We start from the raw sequence: 22,581 nt of genomic DNA on the forward strand, positions 1-22,581 counted from the left end.
TATTTCTTCAAGTGGTTACACAGAACATACTGAAATGAAAACCGTACTTGATGCTTAAAGAAAGAAAAATGCTCGATTTGATGTCATTCATTTTTATTTCCGCAGTTGCAGATTGTGTTTCTCCATGGTGTTAAAATACATTGTTTTCTGTGTTTGAGAAATAACGTGGTAAACAATTATTTTCTGTGTCATCGACCCTTCCGCTCTCACAACATACCGACTGATCACTGATTGAGCCCACGTATTAAAACAGAAAAATAACATGCACGGAGCATCTCAATCTAATGGAACAGGTCAAAATCTAATCACAAGCAGGTACATCATGAGCTGTGTGTGTGTGTGTGTGTGTGTGTGTGTGTGTGTGTGTGTGTGGGAGAGAGAGAAACAGACAGCTGTTTATTATGCTTCTTGTGATTAATGAATTAATTTGCCTCCAGTTTTGCTTTTTTTTCTATTTATGTTTGTTCTTTCTGCTGTATACGGTGCGTGCATACGTATATATATGTGAGTGTGTGTATGTGTGTGTGTCAGGGCCAGGCTCAGTGCCACAGCGTCACCCTGTCAGTTTCCGTGTCTCTTCGTCTTCCCCGGCGGCGTCACTCCACTCCCTCGCTGCACAGATCAAAGCGCTGACACATGCCCCGGTGTCCTCTCTCTCTCTCCCCCTCCTGTCTTCTATCTCTACTTCACTCCGTCTCTCCGTCTTTCTTGCAATCTTAACCTTCCCCCCCTCTGTCGCTCACCCCTCCCGCTCTATCCTTACATCCAGCTTCCTCCCCGACTATATCAGTGGGGATTTTGATTCCATTACTGCGGAGGTCAAAGCTTTCTATGCAGACAAGGTGAGTGGAACAAAACTTGCACACACTCCTGGACCTACAGGTGTACGCTCACAAGCATAATGGTTTTAGGGACGTAAACTCAAATTCATATTCTGCCTTTTCAAATCCACCACATGCGACTGGAGTCCATTTTTAATGACCTTGGTATATGGAGGCATTTTCAGAGAGTTGTGTCCTTTGTGGGAGGATTGGCTGACGGTAAGAAAGGATTTCCACTTGTGCCTACGCAGGCATGGACTTCTCTGTTTCACAGTTTACCCACTAAATCACGTCCTCCCATCTGTTGCAGACTGCTAGTGAAAAGCAGATCGCACCGACAATGACACTGTAAACATTCTGTTGCGGGTTGTGTTTGACATCTGTTTGACTTTAGTGAGGCTTTATTTCCGTCAGTATATTACGGCTGGCAGTTTAGTTTAGCTGGGAAGAAGCACGATCACCTCATCCTGTGCAGAGAAAAGTATGAAACCGTCTGTCCCAACCGCTCCTTGGGTGTTCACAAAATCTTTAATGAGCTAATAAAGGACAGTACTGTCTGCTTGGTTTTAGCTTAGAAAATGCTGAAGTCTTTTCAGTTTGGGTATTCATTTGAAATATGTCAATTATAACATTTTTACAGACAAATAAATCCACGAGCAGATAGATGACAGCCGAAAATGCTCTCCCTTGGAAGGGAAAACCATCTGGGGTTAGAGAAAAGAAAGCTAGGACTGAGAATGCGACAAACAGCAGCAAGCTAATCCGCTCGGTACAGACGTACGAGGGTCAGGACGCACAAATCATCCAACAAACCTTCAGTTCCTTTCTCAGAAAGAAAAGTACAGGGAGAGCCAGAATTTCTTAGAAGACAATGGAGATAATAGTGAAATGAAAGCATTGACTAAGATTAACAAATATACTAGTATTAAGTTACTATGAGTTCAAGTGTCCTTGACACAAAAAAACATTTTTGAATTTGTCTTTTATGATCTGATGGTTGCTACCAGCTGCAGAAACTAGACAACACTAAATCATGGATAATTCTACTTCTGGGCCGCTGCCAGGTTGTGAAATGTAGGAAAGGAAAATTGGGCATTCTTTCCAACCTTTATAGTGCAGTTAACCCAGTGGAAACGGTTATACGAGACCCAGTTCTGACAGCAGTGAGCGGCTGCAGAGTTTTAGAGGGTACAGCGTTGTTTAGTGGTGAGGGCACTCTACCAAAGACTGCTACATCAAAATCAGCCTGATCCACGTTTCTGAATCGGTGATCTGACATTTACACAAACCGTCGCTGTTACCGTCAGCAAATTAGGCCAACAGCAAGTCAAAATGTTGGAAACTCTTTGACAAGTTTTCATCTTTTGACGGCGAGCCGTGTTGCAGGGATATTAGGCCGCGATCGCGACGCCTGCCGTACAGAGATAAATGACAATCGGAAGCTGACTCAGGTTAAACGGCGGCGTGAGATCCACCCGCAGTGACAAGAAACACGCAGACTGACTCGCGGAGGTAGATGGAGGCGAGCAGTCAGACGCGGCTTCACCTGTCGGCACTTCACAGATGCATTAGGACCCATCACCGAAGAGCACCGCTGGAGCCGCTCGCAGCCATCATCCTGACAACACGACTCTCCCGCGGTCAGGCCAACCCACTGGCTTTTTTATGTCGAAATTTGCCTCTTCACACAGACATTTTTTATTCTCTCATTCCTTTGACTGTTCACATGTTAACTTCTCCCAACAGGGTTGAAATAAGGCAGTAAACTTGCTCATTTGTTGCACATTTTTGACAATTATACAGTGGTGAATTGACAAGAAATCAGTCCCAACACAGCTTCCCCAGCTTTGCCAAAAATGTATTTAGGTGCCGATATTAAAGCGAACTTATACAGGATAGAAAAAAAATAGATAAAAATCATTGTACGAAACGGACTTTCAATAGTTTATCGCAAGCAAACTGTGAAACCAGAAGCTCTCGTCAATAAATAATGAATACAAGGTAGGTCAGACACACTCGCAGAGAGAATTGCAACATCCATGTGATTTTTGTGCTGTGTCATTCGGCGCGTTACTTTGATCGCACTCCTCTGATGCAAACAGTTTACAGTTTGAAATGCAGATCCAATATTACACCAGGCACGCACACACACACACACACGATCACACACTGTGGTATGCCGTCAGCTGTTTCGCTCTTCTTCTCTCTCACCCATCCCTTCATTCCGCAGCAGCCCTGTTATATTAGACCCTTTTTCACAAATATCACACAGGTTGCCTCACAAAACGAGCGATGCCGTTTTCCATGAGAGGGAACAGACGGTAATGCTTTTGAAGCAGAACAATGGGAAAGTTGGAGGCATTCCTTCAGAGATCTGTCGCAAACAGTGAATAATTCTGCATAAACGGAAGGAAGAGAAGAGAAAAGCATCCACCAGGGAGCGAGGGAGGGATGACGGAAGACGGGGTGGTGTGGGGTTGAGAGGATGGATGGGATCAAACAGAGCACAGCGAACAAGTTTGTGTGAACTGCCTGCACTGTGTGTGTGTGTGTGTGTGTGTGTCGGTGAAATAGGGAAGTTGGTGCGTTCCAGGAGAAAAGTGACACGGTGGCAAGAGAAAGAGATAGAAAGAGTGAGAGCCGGAGTGCGGTTGTTTACCTGGATGCTGTAGTTTAGGGCCACTGACTGGAACCTCTACATTATTCAGCAACACAGCCCGCAGACAGCCAGACAACACTAAAACACTGATTTATACCGCGCTCCCTTTCTGTTTCTCTGTACTCTCTTATCCCTCTATCCCTTATCTTGGCCTGGGTGTTTGTTTTGCTATCTGTGTACGTGTACATCAGCCTGATGGTGGCTTGTTACTTCTGTATGTGTTTCCATCATTTTTTTTTTTTTTTTTCCTTTTGCGCATAGGGATGCAAGCTGATTGAAACGGCTGACCAGGATCTAACCGACTTCACCAAGTGTCTTGCAATCATGCTTCAGGAGATTAAGACACGACAGTTGCAGGTACAGTGCGCATTGCTGTTATTCTTAGCTTTTTTCACATCTGTGCATTCATTTTTAATGTAGCATTCCAATTTTGTGATGAAGCTGGGTGTAAAAACGTCTCCACTCTGAGGATTTTCTCCTTCTGCTGCACTGACTGGTGTCTGCTGACACTGCGGTGGTTCTTGTGATGGCCTCTCCTACCCTGAAGATGCCTTCAGGTTGAGGCTTACCAGCAGGATTGAAGTCTTCCAGCTGAGCTGCTCTACTTGACAGTGGATCAAACGCTGTCTGGAGCGCGGCTCTGTCCTGGTTTCACTCACTCTGATAACAGGGGAAGATTAGAATGCACCAGGAATCTCCAATATAAGTCAAATCGGACGTGCTTTCTCACCACGATAATACTTCTGCACTATGCAACTATCATTAAAGTGCTCATCTTATTTGTTATGTTCTACATTTGGTTTCCAGTGCATGCTGTGTGTATTTAGGAGAAAACGCTGCCTTATTATAAACTGATTCTTGTGTCTGATGCTTTTCTGCATGTTTTTGTCATTTTAATATGTTACAATGAATGTTGCTCTTAAAATGGAGAGTTTAAATAATTTCATTTAAATTAAAAAAAAATCAGTTTATTGAAAGTGTGATGGAAACCAATGCAAATCTTAAATAACGTTAATGTCAAAAACAATAAGTCTGCAGACAATATATGAAGAATCACCAGTTATTCCAAATTACAATGCTCTAACCAGAATAAATAGACTTGCTTTTTCTTCCCCATGAAACCTAGCAGCTGTCAACTGAACATCTTGTAATGTGAAAGTCATTATGGAGTCTGGTTTTCCACAATCATTACTACTCTGAGTGAAAGTAAGCGTGTGTGGCGTGTGGGCTGGTTAGGTTGGGGGTTTGTTAACGTCGTTCAAGCTCTGACAATCACTTTTTACACCGACAGGTGTGTTTTAAGCTCTTATTGGTCAAGTTTCCCACGCAAAGACAGTTCTGACATGCAACTCTCTTTTTTGTGAGGGCATTACACTCGATAAACTGATATGAAATCTGAAATGTGCTGAAATGTTCATGGTCTAATTCCCACATGATGGTCAAAGATTGAATTTTGCTTCCAGAATTGGATTTTAATTAAGCACAGAAAATAAATTTGCGTTATTTCCGATTATTATAATAAAGAATAATTATACATAAAGCTCCCCAGAAAGTTTTGGACTGTTATGCCCTTGGGTGAGACATCCAGTCCTCAGGTAGTGGAGATGTGTTGAGAGGTCAGTGGTGTTGAACCGTGCTGTTCTGGTGTGAGTGTGTGTGGGAGTCGGGATGTATAAAACAGTATCTGCGGGTAAAGTCGATCCAAGACGCATATTTAACATTTCCAGAAGGAATAAGGGTTGAAGAATATCATTGGAATAACATTAAGCATATTTACACCTACTCATAAAGTGGTTTTTCAGTTTTTCAGATTCAAATGTGTCCCTCTTTTTTTTTTTCTTGTTGTTGTTGTTGTCATCTTTTAAAAAATGTAAAGCGTTTCCTGACAGCCTGACATCTAAAACTCAGGAGCGAGCTGCCAGCCAGATCACACCCTCATGCCCAGCCAACTGCTGCAGAGCCAGACGTGCACACACACACACATACACACACACACACACACACACACACACACCTCGGATCAACTTGATTTCCATTCTGATGCTCAAATGTCAGCTAAAGAGCACCGAATGCACATAGCATGAGGGGAAATATTGCAAACGGTATATTTTCAGACTTCCTGCTGTCTGTTTCATCTGGAGCTCCGCCCCCTCCTCCCTCCACTCCCTCTCTTATTAGCGCGTTTAAGTGGCGTGCCGAGTGCTGCCCCAATCACCGCCGAGTGCCCCAATCACTCAGCGTCTCCAAGCTAATGGGGAGGCCGCGGAACAAACAAGCAAACGTGCATCTCCTCCCTAACGTGCACGATTTTCACCCTCAGCTTTGTTAATGCTCAATCTGCCTTTAAAGCAGGGTGTTTCTTCATGGGTGCTGATGATCGCTTTGTGATTGTTAGATTATTCCTCATCCACTCTAACTGGATTACTCCACAGGTTAGAAAAGCAAGACGTCTTTAAATAGTTTATTATCACGCTTCCCCTTTTTTCCTTTCCATCCACACCGAGATGAATTAAAGTCAGACAAATTAACGAGAAGGTGATTCACAGGTTACCAAACATTGTGCTGTTTGGGCTTTAGGAGCCACTAGTTTATCCCCCGAATGTTTTCCTCCACACAGCTTAGAGCTCAATTTGGAGTATCTATCTCATATTGTGTCAGGTGAAATCCCCAAGAATGGCATCGGAGGATTATCGTGGGCGGATAAGTACATGTTTGTTTATTTCTGTGCATATATATTGATGCGAGTGTGTTTCATTTTGTGCATACTTTAAGAAGTGTTTATGGAAAGCTAGTTTGTGTGTATCGGGTTTGCTTTTCTCTCATGCTTCCTTGTTGCAGACCGAAGCGGCACCACTGTTTTCTTTCTTCGTTTATCTGTTCATCGCCCTCGATAAATGGACGGGAGGTTTTTTTTTTTTGTGTTGATGTCGGCGCCGGCGCCTCTCGCTCGGCTCCCCCAGCCAACCACGAAACAGAGCAGCCGGATGCGTTCGGCTGCAGCTAGCTTGTTAAATTTTTTTCCCTTTATTCAGTGGTGAGATTCTCCCCCTGCCCTCCTCCTCGGCTTGTCTTTAGTAAACAAACATGAAATGGGAACAAATAAGAATTCTTTCGGTTATACAGTGTTTGATATGCGAAGCCACGTCAACAGAAGCGCTGATGGAAAATAAAAATCGTCAAAGACGATTCGTAGTTTCTGTTTTGTTTCTGTACACGTTAATCCTTGCACTCTTTCATCGTTCTTCGTCCACTTTGAGTTTTTGTGTGCTCCTATTTGGTCGCCAGGCTGGAGATATTCACTGGCAGAGTTGAATTTCTGGTCCAGTTTGCTCAGAGGAAATTTGAATAAAAAATTACACAACTTTTTTTTTTTTCCTTCCTGGAAGTCGGTAACAATGGTGCAATTAAGAGCTCGAAATTAAAGTAAATTCCTAATGTTATTTCTGTTCTCCTTTTTGGAAAAGTAACAATAGATAGATAATGCTGCCGATTCTTATCTGGCAGGTTTCTTCCAAACGAAGAACAATGACTGGATGAAAGTTACAGAAAACATGATTTAATCGTCGCTCTCTGAACATTGAGGTTCCTGCCACTTTTGTTGGATTTTCAGGGAGCTGCGAAAATGATAACGAAGCCTGGAAACTCTTAAGAAGAACAGAAAAAAATGTGTGTTTTTTGCCTTTTGATGGAAAGACATTTCTGACTCCTGACTAAATAACCTAAAAACAAATAGGGAAACAATGGAAAAAAGAGGCACTTCATCCAATTATAGTCACTGTGTATATAAATGATAGCATGTTAATGATTAAAAATATGTGTCGTAACTCATTTTATGGAATGATTTTCTTGTCTGAGATATTTTTAATCAATTTTAGGGAAAATTTAAACCTCTTATACTTGGCTTTGACAGATTATCTTATGGCTTATGTTACGTTGCTGTTTACCTTCCACCGTATTATTGTAATGGATGACTTTTTGAGGGCCAAGCTGTGATTTGCAGCAATCATTTTGTCTTTGTTTTAAAACATCAAATCAATTTCAAACTAAAATCAAAGTCAGACCGTTTTTTTGTAACTTACCGAGACTCAGTCCCAGTTTCTCCCGGCATAAATTTACTTCCATGAATGAATCATCGCAGCAAATTTCAATGCTTTCAACTCCTCTGTAATCCTTAAGCCTTCCGTAAGTCCTCAAACACAAAAATGAGTGACTTGGCGCTTCTGCTCGCATCTCAGCTCGAGTCCGCGGCTGAAAGATGAATTGTCAAAAACTGTCTGTATTGTTCTGGAACTGAAAGGCCAAATTTCCCACATTGTACTTCTGTCTTCCTGTTAAAGCAGACACCTTTCCAAACACCTGTTTCTGTTTCCTGAGGGGATTTCGACTTGCAGAGTCCAACGAGCATTCCTTCATAAACCCCGTTAGTGGTTTCAGGGATTTTGTGAGATTTTACTGAACTGGTTCTGATTGCACCGTCTCCGGATGTCTGAAGTGTAGAAAAACTACCCAACTTGTTCTTGTTCATTTTCTTTTTTTAATTATTTTTGCAGAAGTGCATGACATTTCTGAATCTTTAAAGATGCTGTTTGCACAATTTTGAGCATCACAGCAGTGAAGCAGTGTTCCATCTGGTCTTTCGTCCGGTTCTTTTGAATGATTCATTTTTATTTTTTACCTTAGTAATTATCAAGATCTCCCACATCTGCTGTGTTTATATCATGAAAGAGTGGTGGCCAAGGTATCAGAGGAGCAAGCTTATGTTTGGAGGTTTCCAGATTGAAATCCAGCTGTTGGCAGGTCACCGCTGTGATTTGGTCTTTAACCGTGAATGGCGTGGGTTAAACACAGTTCAGTCATTTCTGCAGGAGGATCAACAAAGAAAGGTTCCTCTTTCTTCCTATTCAGCCCAAAGCTGCATTTACTGTAGTCTGTTTTATATTCTAGCGAGACTCCAGTGATTTTTAAACATGTGCAAATCTAATCGAGACAAAGCTTGGCGTCACCCTTGTGATCTCTGGCGTCCGCCCAAAGAGTCACACACCCCAGACTGAAAACCTCTGCTCTGCTGTAACTCTATATTGATATCACATTCCCCTGCGCCACAGGCCCACATTGTCATTCAAAAATACATTGAGGGAGTCACATTGTCACTCTGGGTGACGCCGTCCTGTTCTTATAAATGAAAAAAAAAAACAAAAAACTAAAAATAGCTAAATAATTTCTATTAAATAACATGGAAGCGTTTCATAACCTCTCACTGTGTGTTTGTTTCGAGTCGAGGCAATGTCTTCGCGCGCGGAGGCGTCAGCCACATGTTGATATAACCTCAATCCCAGCGCTCCTTTTTGTTTTAACTGCATCTCCCGAGGCAAGAACGTAGTCGCAATGCATTTAGTTTTGTAAAAATGTGTTCTCATTGCGAGCTCGTGCGCAAGTTTGATCTGAGCAGTTTTACGTCTTAAAAAGTGGGGGAAAAAAAAAAAAGGAAATACACCGAGGTAAAAGCTCATTTTCGGAGAAGCCAATGAGAGATGAAAATGCATTTCGGAGTGTCAGAGTGACACTGCGGGAGGTTCCAGAGCTGTAATTTAAAAAGGATTAACACACACACTCACACACACGCTGAAAACATATCTGTTATTATATCAGATGACTGCCGCTCTGCAGGGAAGAGTTACACTGTCGCAAAAGGAAATTAAACATATTATTGCCTCGTCAACATATTTGATCGTCTTTAAACAGTGTGTAGTAATGAATGCCATGTTCTTGGACAAATCGCACAGATAATTGACTTTTTGTTGTCATTATCCAACTTCAAGTCTTTGAACTTGATCAAATGGAAGAAATGTATCTTTGACAGTATCAGTCCTCAGTATTCTCCCTGTTAGAATCACAAATCCAAATTAGCAGACAGTGATTAAAAATACTTGAAGTTAAAAGTGAAATCTGTCTTTTTGAACCCTCTGACATGGGTCTCATGTCGTTCTAGTTGTCGATATATCTGCCTCTCTCAGGCGTCGTGACCCAGCTCTGCTTCTCATGTTTTCTCAGGTATTGTTTTCAATGCGACTGATAATTAAAAATGTAAGAGCCGGCCTCTTCAGAGTTTAGCGCTAAGCTGTCACCTCGGGCTCTGCTCGCCAACCTTTCTTCTTTCCTCTGAGGCTCCTCCAGATTGCTTTGGAAAAAGGTTACTGACCCCACTAAAAGTCTCTGATTTGCCAAAATATTAGAGGGAGGCTGAAAGCCGTGGGGAGACCCACTCTCACCAACATGTAATGCAGTGTGAACATCTGCTCTGGACTGTAGAAAGTGTCTTTTTAAGGTCGTCTTTGGCTTGTGACAGTCTGACAATTCCTTTGACAGTCCCACACATCAGTTCCAGCGCAGCCGCTGTCTTTGGGTTCTCAGAACATCATTATCCAAGGTCATATTCAGGACATTTCTGTGTGATTAGAGCTGATGGTGTAGTGCTTAAAAGGAGGGCAATCAAACGCCAGAGGCACTCCACCTTTTCTCACTGCCAGCCCTCTGTGAACATGAAATGCTGGCTCCTTCTGTATTATCTTTATGAATTTGGGTCAATGTAAATCTTTTGGTTATTCTTCTTTGGGACAGTCGTCGACAGGGCAGTGATTGCTTTTGTCATTTTGACATTTCTCACCCTGAAGCCATTTTTAAACATGCACGTTTGGGCTACAGTATTTTTTTTTTTTTTTTGTCCCTTGGTTTTGGGAAACGAGTAAATAATTCATGCAGACCTCACATTGATGTTCTTAGGATCTCTGAAACTGCTTACCCATTGATCACGACTGAAAATTATCTTTCAGAAATAAATTGTTTCGCAGTAAGGATAAAAATCTGGATGAGGCAGAAATGTTAAATCATTGGCAAATGAAGGTTCTCTCAGACATTTCTTCGGCTCCAAGTTTACACATTGCATTTGTAGAAGACAACAAAGAGCAGGCGTCTTGCAATGACTAGTTCTTAAGAAAATTTGCACATGATCCCAGAAGAAGTTGTTTTGTGTTGGAGGGGGAATAAAAACATTTGCAAACATACAATTCCATAAAAGATCTGACTTGCATCCCGGATTTGCCCACATTGCGAAGGTTCCAGACTCACACAGTTTCTTTCTTGTTCCTAATGATTATGATCTTTGGACTCGTCCTTTTTGAGGTCCACATGCTTGACTTGGTGCAGGTTTTGGCAGCTTGTCCTTTCAGACACCTTGGGAATTGATCCCTGACCGTTTGGTCACAAACTCACTACTTTCACCTTGAAGCGACCACTGCCCTGTTTTTAATTCTTAATACTAAATGAATAAAAGTATTTATTGCAAGAACTGCCTTGATTTCACTCACAAGAACTTACAGATACAGAGAAGATCAAAAGTTTACTTTTTCTATGACTTCAATATGTCATTTTTAATGCGTGTCTCCCTTTTCTGATTAATTCCTGTAATTTAAAAATAACGACAGGTTTTCATCTGATTTATGGTTGACGCTTAAGCTGCACCAAAAACCAGTCAACTTCCAGAAAACAAACCGATTAATTGTTTTTTTTTTTTTTTCCTGTTTCTTCCGTGCATGTCGTTTGAAGTGAAAACATCGAAGTGTGTGTGATTGATGGCGTTTGGCTTGTTTTTCCGCGCCGGCGTGTCAGTCGTCAGTCTGTGACAGCGCCTTTGCCCTCCAGACTCTGTTGGGTTTTCGGGCTGTCAGCAGTGGTGCTTGACTGCTCGGGGACTTTGTATAAGGATATAACTGCTGAGAGCTGTAAATATTGTACTTAAGAGAACTGCTGGCTCAAAGTTAAGAAGGATCCCATTTCGGCTCTGAGGCTGCAGGAAATGGTATTAGTTTAAGTAATCCGCCAGGCTCACTTTATTTGCTTTTCAATGTGTTCACCTCCTAATTCAATAGACTAGCTTTGTTTTGTTTACCCACATTCATTTATCGATCAGCCACTGATAGCTTATTTGTTCTCCATCTTCTTTCTTTTTGTAAGCTGCTCTCTTTTTCCCCCCCTTCAATGCTTACTCCTAATACCTCCCCGCTTGCTTACTCGTCAACAAATATCAATTACCGATCACAACTAAACATGCGTCAGACTGACTCTCGGCCTCCTGCCCCTGCTGTGGGACGCAAATAGCGTCCAGGGGATTTCAGCGCCTCACGATAAGAAGGCTGTGGGTTTGAATACTGACTGTGCTTGTTAGTTCCCTCCCACATTGCCCGCATCATGTACCTTTGTTAGATAATTGCTGCTGTTTTATTAGAGTAATACTCATTTTACTCAGTATTTCATTATCCGTCTACATGTAGGGTTTTTTTGTTGTTGTTGTTGTTGGTGGTGTTTTACATCTATTCACATTTATTATATCAATAGAAGGAAATGTATGTAATATAGTCAGAAATATGAACAGAAGACATGAAACTTGACAGCAGAGGGTTGAAGAAGCGCCTCCTCTGAGGTGGGGAACAGTCGACGCTCCTGCTGTTTGTTTGCATCCAGCTGTTTGTCAAGTCAATCCGAGTCTCACATCACCACATATAAACACACTCTGACAGAAATCCAACGATAGTTTAAAGAATTTGAAGCAGGACTTTTCAATTGTGGCATTTCTGAAGTGTATTTTATCCGATTATTGTGATTATCTGATCACTGCTCATAAAGCAATCACATTATTGTCATGTAAATGAGCTCAATGAATAGCTTTCATTTATGGCAGCTTGCGCACACACATCTTTCTCGAAACCTATTAAATTTCACCACAATTCCTCTAACTTCCTCAGTCTTTGCCTAATTTATCCATTAATTAAGTCTTAACATGTTCTAATGAAATTATGGATTACGTTCCATTAAAGGAAAGTCTGCCGCCGACCAGTCATTGTAATCGTGTATGACAGTGGTTTGATTTCATTTTATATTTTCTTTGTGATTCATTCCCGTGAAGAAACAGCAACGTTTGGTTAGCCGCTACATTAGTTCCTGTCATTTTTCTGCGTCTGATTAAACTCTTCGTCTTTCCAGGTGGATGCCATCGTGACGCTGGGTGGCCTCGCCGGCAGGTTTGACCAGGCCATGGCGTCAGTGGAGACCCTGCACCACGCTCTGTCCATGACTCCACTCCCACTGCTCATCATACAGGAAACCAGCCTGGCCTATCTGCTCAGACCTGTGAGTGTTTCACAATTCTCAATTTCCCTTTTTTGGATGAACACAGCCGATTATCCATCCGATTCGCATACACCGCCATGATTCTATCCTTTGCCTTTTCTATTAGTTTTCTCTTAATTTCGCCACAAAGTCACCTCCTCATTGCTTCACATCCATCCATCCGTCCGCCTCGCACGCCCACTTTATCCACATTAGGGTTGCAGAGATTGGAGTTTATCCCCGCTGACATTTGGACGAAGGGCATGGTACACCTCGACCATGACGCCGGTCCATCAGAGGGCTAACACAGAGAGACAGACAATCACTCATGCACACTCTCCCGCTCCGCTCGGCAATTCAGAGCCTGCAATTTGGCGTAACGAGCACGTCTTCTGATTGCGGGAGCCGGCTTCGGCGTCCCCGGGGGAACATTCCTCTCGTTGCGAGCTGCACATATGTACGTTTCCACATTCGGCTGCCGTATCTGTCCTTTAATCCGCTTTCATTTTTCAGCTCGGACTTTCTGCTGAGACTGATGCCACAGACTCAGATCGCAATCCCCCAACATTTAGGTCTCGCACTCTAACGTCTCTCCCAGTCTTTCTAATCACCCTTCCCCCCACTTCTCCTCTTCATTTTCTGTTTTGCCTCAAAAAGAAAATCTTTTTCCCCCCCCTTTGCTCTGCTTCCACCTTGATTGGAGTGTTCAACACTTTGTTTCTTTGTTCAGTAATCACAGCAAGAGGAGACACACTCACACACACACACGTACAGTCGTTTCCTCTTATGGTGCCCCAATTTGCTGCTGTGAATGAGAGATTGAGGGAGTCTCTTTGATGCTCCCAAATTGTTTTTTTTTCCCCGCAATGGCAGCCACTTTCTCATGTTCCTCAGTTGATTGAGTTTACAAGTGGCCTGAATGGCTTCCACCACCCCCCCGCCCCCCTCCCCTCCCCCCCCTCCCCCTCCCCCCCCTCCAGAGTCCACCCACGGCGCCGTTTATCCGGGAGGTCTCCCAGACAAACGGCGAACAGTCACACTTCCTGATGACACCCTGTAATACCTTAAGTAAACCTTTCTCTCTTCCTACTTCTTGTCATTATTCCAAAGGCGTGTTGTCATTTGCTGCTTCATACCTCGACACCTCCAATTAATCTTACTTCGGCGAGGGTAAATTAAGCTCGTTTGTCAACGCAGCTTCAATTCACCGGCGGCTGATGAACGCAGACGCCTGTACATGAAGGTGAACGCAACCTTCGAAAGGCCCGCCGCTATTTGTTCAAGTTACATCTGTAATTGAAGTGTTTACAACTTTCGCCAAATATCCTCGCTGGCCTGCTTTTCCCGGCAAATCGCGGGTCCGTTACGTGCCCGGCTTCGTGCTCTGCACGCAATCTTAAAGCATGCACAAACAAGGTATGGTGTTGAATTTATTCATTTGACAAACTTTCCAAGTGCAGATCATCTCACCTGACTGTGTTTAGCCTTAAAGCCACTTCGGATATAATATTCCATTAAACCTGCACATATTGTAGAAGTAAGTGAGGCGTGCTTCTTCGTCTTTATTAAATTAGAGCATGTTCGAGTCCCAAACATGCCGCGACTTAATCAGGGTTGTGCCTGTTTCAGTTCTCATCCCAAATGAGATGTCAAAGTCTTATTATGCTGTCTTTGGGAAATATGCAAAAATAGTGTTTTCTATAGCTGGCTCAGGGCATTGCATAATTCGCATGTATCTTATTAAATTATGGGTAGGGACACTGTAAAGGGCTGCAGGTTTCTTGATTCTTAGTCCCCACACGACGGAGGGATGTTTTAATCAGCGGAGGTCCCAGGGTGGAGCTAAATTTACTCAGCTTGAATAGAGACTAAAAAAGAAAGAAAGTTGTTCGGAGTTCATCGGCTTGTTTTTCTTGCGCGATCTGCTCTGTTGAGTCTCGGTCGGAGGGGGCCAAGGAGAGCCGCTTTCTCTCAAATTAGTATCCCGGCCCCCTTAAGACGCTTGAGAGAAGCCTGGGTGGCGGGACGCGCCGCACGCCCCACGCTATAAATCACTCCAGCAGACGCACCCCGGGTCAACGCCACGAGCTTGTTTACCTGATGCCCTTTTGAGGAGTGAAAGTTGTCGCACTGCAGCGGCTGATTGAAATGATAAAGTGTGATATCTCGCACGAGCAATCTCACCTGGAACAAGTTGGCAAGTGTGTAACATTCGAATACAGGATAAAAATAAACATGGAGCCCAGAGCTGATCCGGAGGAGTCGGTTTTGGATGGAAGCAAACTTCAGGTTAGGTTCATAAAGGAGGGAGAACGGAATAGTATTAATACCCTGTCATAATATGAGCATGAGTATTGGCTAAATAAGACTTTTATTCAATAAATGATTGTATTTATCCAAAGTTAAAAATGCTAAATTGTAAAAACTCAAAAAAATATTTCACATTTCTTTAATTAACTTACATTTCTTGTACAATTTCTGACATATTTACAGTTAACATACAACTGTTATCCCAGGTTTTTAGAAAATGCCAAAATGTATCATTATCTCATTCATTCGTGTATTTATGTAGTGATAATGAAATAATACATTTGTGGCCCAGGAACTTTTAAAAATTCAATTCCCCATGGAGCTTTGATTTAATTCCTCAGTTTAAAAGTTACTTTCCCAATAAGCAGGTATATCTGCAACTGAATATGTGTGTGTGTACATGTGCAGGCACACACACACATGCGTTTCTTCCTCTGTTCCTTGTGCACTGCCTCACACTGACACACTTCCATAAAGACTCTGTGTTTATGTATAGAAAACAACCTCGGGGTTGTTTCCTCAACACCAAAAGCACCAAAGCTTGAGATTTTTCCCATCATTCCTCCCCTCGGGCTCCGTAGCTCCAGGAAGCCAGGCAGAACTCCGCTTTAAACACGCCACACTTCAAAGATGTCAAGCTCCTAATTAAGAGTTATGTCAACCTTTGTCTTTGTGGTTTTGCTTATTCCAGACGACTTCTCTAAGTTGTGGTAGTCTCTACTTTTCCCTCTTTGTGTTGGAGTTCAGGTGTGTATCAGTTTAAATGCACGTTTCCATGATAGCCTGCTAATATTTAGGATTTTTATTATGTATTCTTAACTATCCTGCATCCTACAGCGTTTCCTTTCAAACCCTTGTGACTTTGCCGTCATAAACCGAGACATTCTTTTGTCTTTTCTTTCATGTATGGTTGACGAGTGAAAGTTTGTTTGAACTTTTTGTGTTCCAGCGTCAGGTTTTATCATCACCAGTGTTTTCAGAGCCGTCATTATTCAGCTCGAAGAGCGAAATGTTACCTTGCACCTACACGCTTTGATTGCGATTCTCTTCTTTTTGCTCTCTGTCGACGTTTTTCAAGGGAATGCTGTGACTTTTTGACATTTCGCTCCTTCTCTTTGTTTTTCCTGTATGCTTCATAAGATATGCCACTGTACCTCCAAAGCACCTCTTTGTCTCGCTTGTAGACGCCATTGAGAATCACATAATGCCGTTCTTCTCGGAGACTGTTCATTCAGAGATAACTCAGTACAATATACAATGCATACTGGCTTCAGGTATTCATTGAAGTGTTTTTCAAATTTATTAGCACAGCTGTGAATGGCTGTACAAAACAACAAAAACCCTGTAGCTCTCATAACTGAAGGGTAAAGTATCCAGCTCTTATATTATCACTTTAGTTTTAAAATGTGTGACAATTTTACAATACGTCAGCATTTTCCTAATACAATACCGTTTATATCGATATTGCTTTTCGTGTTAGAATATTAGTTTTAGGCTGCAGAATAGAATATTTCTCCAAATGGAGGCATATTGAGGTTAACTATGATACATAATAATACTTTTCTAAGATGCGTGGATAAGGGAATCACAGCTCTAACCAAAGGGGACGGTGTTTGAATCTTAAGTGACACAAAATATTGAATTCAACTTAGACAACTCAGATATGTTTAGGTACTTCCAACTAAGACTTTTTTCTTTAATTAAGATATTAGGGTTCATTTATCTCAAGATGCCAGTTGAAATGGTGACTGGAGGCTACAGGAAAGTGTTTCCAGATGATATAAATTGTCGACATAACTTTAACATTGACTAATTCAATGTATGTAAAACAAAAGGGAAATTGAATTACAATTTAAAGTGTTAGAGGAAGATTTGTCTTTTGCAGCGTGTTTCAACCAGCTCCAAACACAGAGAAGGTATGGCTGGGAAAACATGGTTAGGTCTTTTAAGACCTGTGCAAATGTCAGACCTTTTTGGGAGAATATTGCAAATGTAATTAAGGAAATCTTTGGCTCCAAGATATCTAACAACCCACAGACTATGTACTTTAGCACACCATCTAAAGAGGAGGCCTTTTCCAAAGGAAAAGGGGAATATATATAACAAAGGATATAATTAAACAGAAGCAGTGTTACAAATTTTACAAATTATAACAAAGATGCCAGAACGCAGCCAGCAGGCTTTAAACAAAAAGCTGGCAAAAAGCAAAAACAGGGAGAGCTAACGGAGAGCAGGAGGACGTGGGAGAAGGGCCCTGTGGGCGGTGCCACTAAACACAAAAACCCTAAACTTCCCCGACACCTCGACCCTGTGACCCTAACTACCTTAACCAGTGACTAGCCCTGTCTAACGAACCAAGCCTGAACCTTACCTGCCTGCTACAGAAGATCGTGGCAGCCGCCCACGCTTACCGAGTGTGTATAGACAGGATTTTTCCTACGTGCAGAAATGTAGACCCCGGGGTGTCTTACCTAGAGCCCTTCTCCAAGGAAGAAGACAATACAGAAAAATGGGGAAGACTCCAAAATACACTAGGTGGGGACAGGTAGGTTTAGCAAAAACAGGCCCATAAACAATAGTTTGGTTAAGGAGGGCAAAAACAAGACGTCTCAAACTTCAGACAAAGCGTCAAAATGCTCTCCAAAAGGTCAGTGTTCTCTCCCTCACACTCAGACAGGGTGCAAAGCAATATATAGGGGCAGGACTGGAGGATGATTTGTTGATCAGCTGATGGGATGATTGGAGACAGGTGTCCAGGATTGATGCTGGCTGGAAAGGTGAGATCATGGGTGAAGAATTGGGAAAAAAAAAAAAGGAAAAACGCCACGACTGGACAGCTGGGGGAGACAAACAGGATCAAACAATAAACAGATAAGGCAGCAGCCGTAACAACACCATGTAACTCTGTTGTAAAATTTGAAAAAAGAATGTTTTAAGAGTTGCATTTTTAGTTGCAGCAGGATTGAAAGAGATATTTCACCGTATTTTCCAACCAGGATGCAAAGTTTAAATTTGGCATGATGCTGAAATTGTACTTATTTTGAAGGTATTAGAGATATAAAATATTACATCTTGATCAATGTATTCTTATTTCACACAACACTTGGCTTTGTGGGTGTTTGTGCATTATTGTGTTGCCTGGTCTGACGCCCTCTAGTTTCTCCCTGAACTGAAATGAGTTTGACATTGAATAAACATTGGAATAAACCCTACAAACATATTTTAATGCATGCCATTTTTTTTCGCCATATTTCTGGAGAATTGAGCTGATACAGACGTTAATGCTGTTTCTGAATCTGAGTGCCAAAATACAAACTGCACCACAAGGCCGCAAGAAGCAGCCCTGGACAATGTCAGGCAGGTGGTTTTAATGTTTTGGCTGGCCAATTAGAGTATAATTCAAAACGACAGGGTCTCGGTTTCTTAAGTGTTTGAAGGAGCAGATAATGGGCGACTACTTTGGCGAGAGCAATCATTTATTTTAATGATCTTTGGTCCTCGGTTGGAGATGAGAGAAGGTGACGAAAGCTTGTCCCACATTTCTTTTAATTGTTGTAACACACACGCTCACGGACCAACACAACATTTCCTCTCTCGCGCTGTGTGTCGGCAGGGCAGCCACAGATTGGACGTGAACACAGGCCTGGAGGGAGACTGGTGCAGTCTCATTCCAGTGGGTGGGCCCTGCAGGACCACCACCTCTGGACTCAAGTGGAACCTGGGTGAGTTCACCTCAACACGTGGTCTTCGTTTGCATTCTCCATTATTCCGTTTGAAAATGGTTATTTTTAAACTTGAAGCTCGTTAAGCTTGCTACTACAGGACAAGGGTGTCAAACATGAGGCCCGTGGGCCAAAACCAGCCCACAAGTGGTCCCCAGTCTTCTTTGACCGGCCTGCAGAGCCCGGGTTGTCTCTTTGAACCCTCCTCTCTGATCTCAGTGATGCCAAACTTTGGAAAAACTCTCCCACTCACAGCATCCAAAAGAAAGTCCCTTCACAATAAAGCGGAGCCATTTTCCATGGTCTCTTGATTCCACGTGTAAATCTAATTTTGACAACTTTAAAGCAGACCGAGTCCGAGTTCCTCCCATGTGACCTTCTGGAGCCAAATGGATTTAGGACCCCAGGTTGGAAATCACGGGCAAAAGGACTTTACTTTCTTCAAAAAAATAACCAGACAAGAAGATCCTTTGTGACAAAAGTACATTGTCTATTTTTTTTTTCATGCTGCATGGGACAAATGTGTAATTTGTGTTCTCCAGTGAAATTAGTCTGTAATTCCCTTTGCTAATGAACTTTGCTGGCTCAGTGGAACACATTGTTATAGCCCGAGGAAAGGGTTTCTCATCTTAGGAAGAGAAGGACAAAATCTTGATTTTCTCGCATAGGTTAGATAACCACGGGGAATTTAATGTCAAGTGCTGAATTTTTCATTCGCAGCGGAAACGGCTTCCGACATGCATAATGAGACACTCTGAAGTACAGATGCTCAATTTGCTTCAGTCAAATGAAGCTACAGTTTTAACAAGTTTTATACATCCAGACACGCCACAAAGAGCGTCTCATATTCTCCTGCGTTATGTGAAAATCCAATCAGACTCCCGTGTGAGGACCCCCTGCTGTCTCGGCGCTCTCCCACCCTTACAGCCAGCTGTGTTCTTAATGAGTTGGCACCGACCAAACTGTCCCCCGTACGAGGGGAACCTGGACCTTCTGTCGCCGGGGTTGCATAATGTGTCTGGAGCTCGGCGGGTGTCCACTCTGTCGATTGTGCACACGGCGCAGCGAGTCCACACACTCGAGCGAGCACGTCCGCGCCTCGGCGTTTGTTTGATCGTGTTTCGAGGCGTGTGAGCGAGCGTGCACCCCCACCCCCCCCCCGTTTATTAACTTGTTTGCACGCACGTGCGTTCCTCGATCAGCTACAGTGTGTCGTGTGTTTACTCGGCACACCTGTGAGATCGCTTTCCGGACGGTAATGAGAGGGACTTTATACATGAGAGCCCTATGCAGATTAGCCAGTGATAACAAGATGCATAATTAGCCACATGCATATTTAAAAAGATGGAAGTAATGACTTCCCTCTTGGGTCGCAGGAAAAGAGAAGAATGTGAAACAAAAAGTTGGAATCAACAATCTGTTTTTTTTTTTTTTGTTTGATGGTTGCAGCCACGGCGTAAAACCCGAAACATCCTCTTCTCTGGTTTTGTGTGTTAATCCTTCATATATTTGTGTCTGTGCCAGATTTTCATCTCAACTTGCTTTGCCGAAGCCCAAGTCGGCAACAACACCATTCTCGTGTGACACTAAGACTCTTAGAAGTCCATTGAAATGATACCACGCACTCGGGTTCAAAGCCTTCCTATGATGAAAGATATATGATCTTTCTACAAAGAAAGAATTTAGGCTGTCAGCCATCGGAGCCCTGCTGGCCCAGCGGAGACTTTCCGCTTGTATCCAGAGGTTGTTTTTAGTCTTGCTTTAAAGAATGAAACTCTGCAGTGATTCATGTTGTTTTGATCGAGTACTTACGTTTGGAATGAGATGTCAGTTATTGGAACAAACACTTTTTTTTTTTTTTTTTGTTATTGTGCTCCAGGGGAATCGTCAGGATGAGGTGAAATAGTGCAGGACCGAGTTAATGTTGTCATATTACTTTTGTTATCAATGCTTTGGAGGAGGTCTAGATATCTCAAATAAAAAAAAAAATAATACATGGCTAGACATCTGAAGGTGGAAGAGAAAAAAATGTGTTTTTTGTTTTTTTTTTTTTATTCCTTTTATTCTTTAATTGGCCCTTTAAGACGTGAAGGCCAGGCTGAAAGGCAACACTGTCAACTACAGTGGAACCTCTGGACACTTGGGTCGATGCCCCGCGGTACCAGGGGGGACGGAGATGCTGGCAGCCGCCGACGCTTCCTGAAGGTCATGGCAGACACAATCTGCCCTGAGATTTCTGCAGGCAATTTGCAGATTTTTGCTGTGATAGGCCGGGGTGTAAACATTTCTCACTTAAAGGAAGCAGAAATAAATGAAGTGAGAGGTGGTGATTATTCGGCGTTGATAAGATGATGGATCCAGCTGTATCACAAATGCAACTTCACTCGCCTCATTTGTTGCACAAGTCAAAGTCACAACAGATAAAAGGGTTTATTCTCAAATTGACGGGATAACAGTAACCAGGCAGCCTGCTGAAACTTAAGACGTCGGTGCGGCTTATATGAGGTTTTATCATAAAGGGAAGTGGACTTGCTTGAAGTTTTCGAAGCGTCCGCTCCTCATCTGATCAGCTCCGTCACATGATTGGAGGTGAAGTGAGATTCTTCAAAGGCGTGTCGACCATATTGAAGAGCGAGCCAGATGACAGCGGAGAAAATACTCCGATAAAGATCAATTATGTTCCGTACTCATTATCCCGAGGGTTTCCTTTGTTGCTTTAAAGAAAGTCAAGATCAATCCATCAACTTTCAAACCTTACATTATTTCCTGAACAACTCAAGTCCTTTCCTTTTTTTTTTTTAATACAGACTTGTGCTGTAAATGTAACCGTTATTGCTCTCTTTTCAGACTTTTAAACTCACCATTGTGAGGATAAGAATTTCACTTTAACTTCTGAAAAAATAGTGTGTTTAAAGTCGTGGATTCGTGGAGAGAGGGGGCAGATGGGAGAAACATCTCAGAGGTCGTGGAATAAAACCTCTGGATCTCTGTGGCTCAAGAGAGGCTTTGATGGGCCTGCTGCTTAATGAAAGGACTGCACTGCGGTAATGACTCTAAAGGAGGGTGTGTGCTGCTAAATAATGAAGTGACTGCAGTGTACTTAATGTAACAAAGAGGGGGGCAGCAGTTTCTCAATGAAGTGACTCCGGTAATTAGTGTTCATTTTGTACAAAGTCATGATTATGATACGGTAAGAGAGAAGAATGGAACATTAGATGGAAATCAGGCGGCATCCGATTTCTGGCTATTAATGTGATGAACCCTCGTTTTACTTCGAAATCTCTGCTATTTAATTCTGCTTTTGAAGGATGAAAACGAGGACTTCTTAAACACGGTAACTTTGATACAAAGCAGCGTAGTGGTGTAGTGGTTAGTGCTCTCATGTCACAGCGAGAAGAAACCAGTTCAGTAGAAGTAATTCTGTCATTTTTCAAGATTTTTTTTAGCTTACTGATTTTGATCGTTCCCGATCGGTTTTGTTCAATTTGCTATTTGAAAACAAGATCATGAAAACTATGACAGATTCCAAGTCGCCAGTCCATCACAGAACAGACAATCACACACACTCATAATGTAGGGTCACCAATTAACCTGGCGTCGTTGAACCGCGGGAGGAAATAGAGTATTTGGAGGAAACCCATACACACACGGGAAGAACATGCAAACTTCGCTCAGAACGGCCGGTATTTGAACCCAGAGCTTCTCACTGTGAGGTGAGAGTCACCGCTTACAATAACTTCTCAGCTACTCACACAGAAAACGGTAAATCCTACCACACTGCACTCACGCTCAGTGTTCATGAATGATAATTGCCTATAGGTTTTCTCTCAATAAATATGGCTTGAGGGTTTTTTTTTTCTTTTTGCTAAGCAGTCCTCTCATTGTATTTTCATTTTAAAATGTGAAT

General features: G+C 42.5%; 1 protein-coding gene across 3 annotated transcripts in view; it reads left to right on the top strand.

Annotated features, from left to right (window-relative positions):
* tpk1 (thiamin pyrophosphokinase 1) overlaps nucleotides 1-22,581 on the top strand; it is a 65,062-nt gene that overhangs the window by 23,563 nt on the left and 18,918 nt on the right. For 2 of the 3 annotated variants that reach the window (XM_030099599.1, XM_030099600.1), the window contains exons 5-8: nucleotides 770-842; nucleotides 3,742-3,837; nucleotides 12,517-12,663; nucleotides 18,566-18,674. In XM_030099599.1, coding sequence (XP_029955459.1) covers nucleotides 770-842; nucleotides 3,742-3,837; nucleotides 12,517-12,663; nucleotides 18,566-18,674 — 425 coding nt within the window. The remainder of the gene's footprint in view (nucleotides 1-769; nucleotides 843-3,741; nucleotides 3,838-12,516; nucleotides 12,664-18,565; nucleotides 18,675-22,581) is intronic. The other variant, XM_030099602.1, reaches the window with a different exon arrangement.

Source organism: Salarias fasciatus, chromosome 9, assembly GCF_902148845.1.
Source record: "Salarias fasciatus chromosome 9, fSalaFa1.1, whole genome shotgun sequence".
Taxonomy (NCBI): Eukaryota; Metazoa; Chordata; class Actinopteri; order Blenniiformes; family Blenniidae; genus Salarias; species Salarias fasciatus.